The sequence below is a fragment of the Mus pahari genome, chromosome 11 (genome assembly GCF_900095145.1).
Source record: "Mus pahari chromosome 11, PAHARI_EIJ_v1.1, whole genome shotgun sequence".
Lineage (NCBI taxonomy): Eukaryota > Metazoa > Chordata > Mammalia > Rodentia > Muridae > Mus > Mus pahari.
The window spans coordinates 13237159-13243200 of NC_034600.1; the positions used below are offsets into that span (position 1 = coordinate 13237159).

General features: G+C 43.0%; 1 protein-coding gene across 1 annotated transcript in view; it reads right to left on the reverse strand.

Annotated features, from left to right (window-relative positions):
- The window catches only part of Polr3g (RNA polymerase III subunit G), a 40993-nt gene that overhangs the window by 28876 nt on the left and 6075 nt on the right, over positions 1-6042 (reverse strand). Inside the window, exon 2 of the mRNA XM_021208647.2 lies at positions 765-914. Coding sequence (XP_021064306.1) covers positions 765-881 — 117 coding nt within the window. The 5' untranslated portion in view covers positions 882-914. The remainder of the gene's footprint in view (positions 1-764; positions 915-6042) is intronic.

The following is a 6042-nucleotide window of genomic DNA, read 5'->3' on the forward strand; positions in this document are numbered from 1 at the left end:
GAACTCAGAAATCCGCCTGCCTCTGCCTCCCGAGTGCCACCACGCCCGGCGTGTGTATGTATTTCTATACTGCCACGAGTCCTTCAACAATGGGCTCCTCCACCTGAAACATGGCAGACTAACGCAGGGGAGAGCATCAGGTCACTCAGGATTGTTGGTTCTCAGCAGGAGCACATACCCATCTGGAAACGGAAACTTCCGCTTTCAGCTGAATGTAGACGAAACATCAGCTGCTGTATCATTCAGTTTAGAAGCAACCGCAAGACAGGAGAAACGTTTCTGGCCTGAGCAGTTAACAACCTCTGAAGTGACTCAGAACAGGGATGCAGCAAAGACAAACTTGATGAGACCAACATGGCATAATAGTAAGGAGCAAAAGCATTTTACAAATACAGAATATGAGGAAAACCACTAGCTGCACCAGGGGTATCATGAACCTAACCTGGCTACTTAAAGTATTATTTGGGTAATTAGAATATATTAATGACATCAGTAGAACACACAGATTTCAAATAAATGTTCTTAGTATACACAGTACTCATCATGTTTGTAAAACAGTTTTGTTCTCTGTTTTTTAAGAAAGCAGTCTCCGGCAGGATGTGAGAATAACTAGATGTCTGAGTACAAAGTAAATGCAACATACTCTTTTACTCACAGACATGAGGATATCATGATACTAGCATGTACTCAAGCCCCAAGCAGAATTGCACTTTCCCATGAAACACAAAAATAGATTGTGAAAACTGAGCCATCATTACACATACAGGAAACAGGGGTGGAGGCTTCAACACAACATCAGGTAACTTCTCCCCTCGGCTGAATCCAACAGCTTCAATATTAAAGGTGTAGGCAGCACGCCCTCTTCCTTTATTGCCAGCCATCGGAAGCAGCTATAGCAGCCGTGTGGATCAATGCTGAAAGACACAGTCAGTGGGTAAGATTCACTAGGCCATACACAAAAGGAACCAAGCATTTTAAAGCAATATATAAGATGCTAGCCCTCATATAGCACGGTTGATTTAAAATACTTCTGAACAAGATTCAAGGATCTTAGCAGAGGAGGATGTAAGCAGGGATCTATGTATATTTTAGCAGAAAGATTCTAAGAGCCAGAGTGGATGGATAACTACAAGGAAACCGTGTTTTCAAGACAGAACAGGCCTGGTGCACACAACTCACAGAGACTGTGGTACCCCACACAGGGTCTGCACGGGTTCAAGTTAAACAGGGTGCCAGGACCAAGAGAGGAAAGTAGACACATCCCCAACAAGGAAGGCACACAGATCCTGGCACTCACTCCTAACCAAGAAACCACTGGCACAATACAGCAACACTTGCTTGCAAAATAACAATTTGTTTATAGTTTTCTCCAATGGAGTCTCTGGGGAGGCCTCAGGCCCAGGAGTAGTCCAACAATACAAAATGAACTTAATAGTCCTAATAGTAATTGTTTTAAAAAGAATTTTGTTTTATATTGCTTTTTGGAGTTTTGTCTTACTGGTCTATTGCTTGCATATTTTAGTTTCTGCTTTCGTGTGTATGTGTGTTTCTTGTTTTTGTTTCTTAAAGAGAAAGAAAGAAAGGGCATGGGGTTGGGTGCAGGAAAAGATCTGACAGGACCTGGAGGCAGGTTAAAGTGTCATTAGAATAGATTGAAACATTTTCTTATCAGTTAAAAAGAAATGTGCTTAGGAACAAGTGTCACTGAAGGCTGAAGTGTTCACTGCCTCCACCATGTAGAGATGTAGCCTAAGGCTACAGCCCCTTCACTTAGGTCCTCAGCACAGGGCTGACCCTAGGTATCCTTTGAGATCCAGCCGGAACTATACAGCCAACTGATACAGTTCCCTCCATCTCTGTGGTGTGATAACAAGATCTCAGATATACAGAAGAAGAAAGAGGAGGAGAAACGGGGAGAAGGAGGAACACACGTGGGGAGGATAAATTCAGGCTGAGAAGAAGAAATCTTATGTCAATTTGAGCGCTAGTAACCATACACTGTAACTCCACACAAGTTATTTCTCCTAGAATCTGAGTTGTAATGTCCTTTTAGGAATATGAAAGGGATTCATAAGGCTCTGAAAAGGTCTGCCTAAGTCAAATAATAGTAGCTATAGTAACTGCTGAGGACGCCTCCAGATTACTCAGGAAAACAAGCATGTCCTCTCAACGTTGAGAGGTGTAACGGTATCACATATTCAGGACTTGTGCTGAATGTACACAGGAGCCTGGAAGATGACTCACTCCCCAGAGTCCTGCTCGCTTGCTTACTTGCTTGCTTTTTTCCCTCCTTCCTACAAGAAGGGCATTCCTGTGAAGCCATGACTAGCTCAGAATATCCGCTGTTGGCCTAAAATTGCAGTGCTGCTCCTGCCTCTGCATGCTAATACTGGCATCAGAGGGGCATACCACCACACCTGTCTTACTTACGGTTTCCATTGCTGTGAAGAGACACCATGACCAAGGGACAAATTTAATTGGAGCTGGCTTAGTTTCAGAGGTTCAGTCCATTATCATCAAGGCAAGACATGGCAGACATTGATCCTCTAGGAGATGACAACCAGGAGAGACTGAATCTCTTCCACACTGAGCTGAGAAGCCTCAAAGCCTACCCTCACTGTGATACACTTCCTCTAACAAGGCTATATCACCTCCAGTAAGGCCATGGATCCTAACAGTGATAGTTCCCGTGGGCAAAGCATTGTCAAATCACAACACCTAACAGAAGCTCTACATTTGTGTGGGAGGAGTGTGGGAGTATGTGTGTGTGTGTTCATGTGTGTGGGAGTATGTGTGTGTGTGTGTGTGTGCATGTGTGTGGGAGGAGTGTATGCATGTGTGTGTGTGCATGCATGTGTGTGGGAGGAGTGTGTGCTAAGTGTGTGTATATGCATGTGTGTGGGAGGAGTGTGTGTGCATGTGTGTGGGAGTNTGTGTGTGTGCATGTGTGTGGGAGTAAGTGTGTTTGCAAGTGTGTGGGAGGAGTGTGTGCATGTGTGTGGGATGAGTGTGTGTGCATGTGTGTGTGTGTGTATGTATGCATGTGTGTGGGATGCATGGGTAGAGGCGGAGTCTTCATTACCATGGACATCTTGCTTGATTGCTTCTCCACTATTTTAGACAAGATCTCTCAAGAAACCTGAAGCTGGAGACTGGCTGGTCAGTATGCACCAGTGATCTCCTTCTCTCCATCCCCCGTAGATGGAGACTTGTATACCACCATGCAAACCCCTGCATCTTAAACTGACCCTGTATAGGATTGCCGAACTGTGAGTGCCTAAAAAAGACCCAAAAAACCAAACCAAACTAAACCAAACCAAACCAAAAAACCTAAAAAAGGTTTCTGAATGAGCAACAACCAAAAATAAATGTAATATATCATGAATGCTCACCTGGTATCACTGCAGCCTTGTTACTGAAGGGAAACCATGTTCGCTCAACTTGCACAAGCTCTCTGCACTGCCACTCCCCGTTCCCCCCCCCCCGCCCGCCCCAATGCAGGCAGTCACTACCTGACACGCATTCACACTTGGCTTGTACAGGCCTGCCTACCCCTCACCACCGAAGCAGTCAGTGCTTGAGACAGCTAAGCGCAGATTCAGAACTCCTGTATGCTATGAAGGGCAGAGACCCACTCTTTCACTGTTATAAAACGTAACGGAAGACAGAGACTGTCAGTATCTTACAAGGACTTCTATTTTTCCTCTTCAGCATATATCCACCCCTCCAAAAAAATCCCACTAGATTCCATTGTTAGGAAGTTTAATTTTTAAAAATTACTCACTCAAGTTTCATAAAAACTTGTTTAATAGGTCTAGGCTCAGGACTAAGACAAAATTTTCAACAATTTCAGAAAAGGCTCTAAGACATTTCTGCCAACCTGAACTCCATCTGTCAAACAGTGCTTTCAATTCTGATGATTATAAAATTAAACGATGGAGAAACCCTGAAGAACTTCAAGATACTTTCTGGCCTTCAATGCTGAATAGCAAGATTTCATTTTTTAAACAACATCCACCTTCTTAGTATTCTTATTTGCTTTTTGTCTTAATGAATGGTAAAAATATATGTATACCAATTAAGTGTTTTAAAATCAACTTGTGATTACCAGTGACTGTGTATATGTCTACATACGCATGCATACCTGTATACTTGGTGTTATATAAAATACTCAGGTAAGCAGAGGTCAAAGACTGGGAGAAGTTAAGAGGCCCTGCTCTGAAGCATGAGAACTGGGGTGGCTGAACTGCAAATATGAAAATGCACATCCTGCCTCTCTCTTGCTGACAGAAGAGTGAGGAGCACTAAACCCGGGGTGCCCAGGACAGTGATTTGACCTCTCAACCACAGAAGACTGCAGGAATTTTCACTTCCACCTGTGTAACACAGTCTTTTCTCACGATCACACCAACAAGGGGCAAGGGCAACAGCATCTCACACAGCTGCTGTGTTCAAACCAGGTCTCTTGGCAGAATGGAAAGACCATCAATGGTAGTTCTCTCGATTTTGTGACATTAACAAGCCTCCAAAATTAACAAGGGGCTAGCTACTTCTTTGTAGTTTTTTAAATTATAATAGCCTGGTCCAAAAGCCTAGAAATCTAAGCTTCCTTCATCATGGGGCCAACATAAGAGTTTTTAACCCTAGCAATCATCAGAACTCTTGGATAACTTAGAAATCGGGAGCATTAGTTTCCAAACAGTGCAGTCTGCATCCAGGAAAGTGTTGAAAATGGAAACCATGGGGTCTTCCCGCAAAGAAATAGGGAAGGGGACGGGCGAGGAGAAGCGGAGACAGAGGGAGCACAGCTCTGAGGAAGGCGTCAGTTTGTACTCTAAGTTTGTGCTCTAAGAAGTTCCCAAGGGAGTTGTGATGCATGGAAAGGTTGTGAATCTCTGAAACCATCGGTCAAAATGACATGGTCGGAAATCCTTCTAGGTGACTATAACACAGAGTATGCTGACAGTATGGGGGGGGGCGCTCTGAGGGAAGTCTCCCTGCTCAATAGTTTTAAACACAGCTAAACACATGTCCATAAGCCCCACCTCTGAGGCTTGAAATTACATTAATTATGCAGTGACTTTGTCTTTAAACAGTAATTGTAAACTGCGAACGCACCTAGAACACTGCATGTCACAGACCAACCTGTTAGTGCACTTATGGGGGGAAGCAGTATTAAATCACTGAACTTTTAAAGGCTTGGTGGCTGCCAACATTAATAATCTCACATGTCTAGGGCTGTAGCTACACATAGAAAAATCCAGTCACTGATGAAATGCAGTTTCCTCTCTTCTGTGAAGCACTCAGGCAGCACAGGCTTTGACTTATATAAGGGCTGACGCTGAGAACGTTTTCAGACACAATTTTACATTATTCATTTTGTAAATTTATCCCAGCATGTCTACATACTTGGCATTCTGACAATAATTAAGAATATAATATATTCTTATTAATATATTCTCATTACTTATATTAAGAATATAATATAATCTCATTACTGTCACTGCAAAGGACAACTGGGGGCTTTAGACCTCCACTGACCTCTACGACACTATGTACACACACAAGCAGGACAGACAGTCTAATCAGCTCCCATGTACCTGACCATTCAGTTCCAATAGTTATCAATATATGGCCAGGCTCTTCTTTTTTGGGCTCTCCCAGTCCCACGACTCAGGTTATTTAAAACTCTTCATTATGTATATTCTCTGAGAGCTAACAGAGGGAAAAAAATGCCATGCAACCACTGTGGAAATCAGTGTAGAGATTTCTTAAAAGAATTACGGTATGTACCAATTACAGCCTCCCAGGCACACACCTGAAGGGTTATACAAACTCCCATGGAGATTAAGTTACCTGCACATCCATGTTTATTCCCTGTTTATTCACACTAGCAAGAACACGAAGCTAGCCCAGATGCCCATCAGTAGCCTAGTTGTCCATCCACAGGAAATAGACAATAAAAATACAATACATACACACAATGGAAATACATTCATTCATGATTATCTTAGTCAGGGTTTCTTTTTCTTTTTTTTTTTT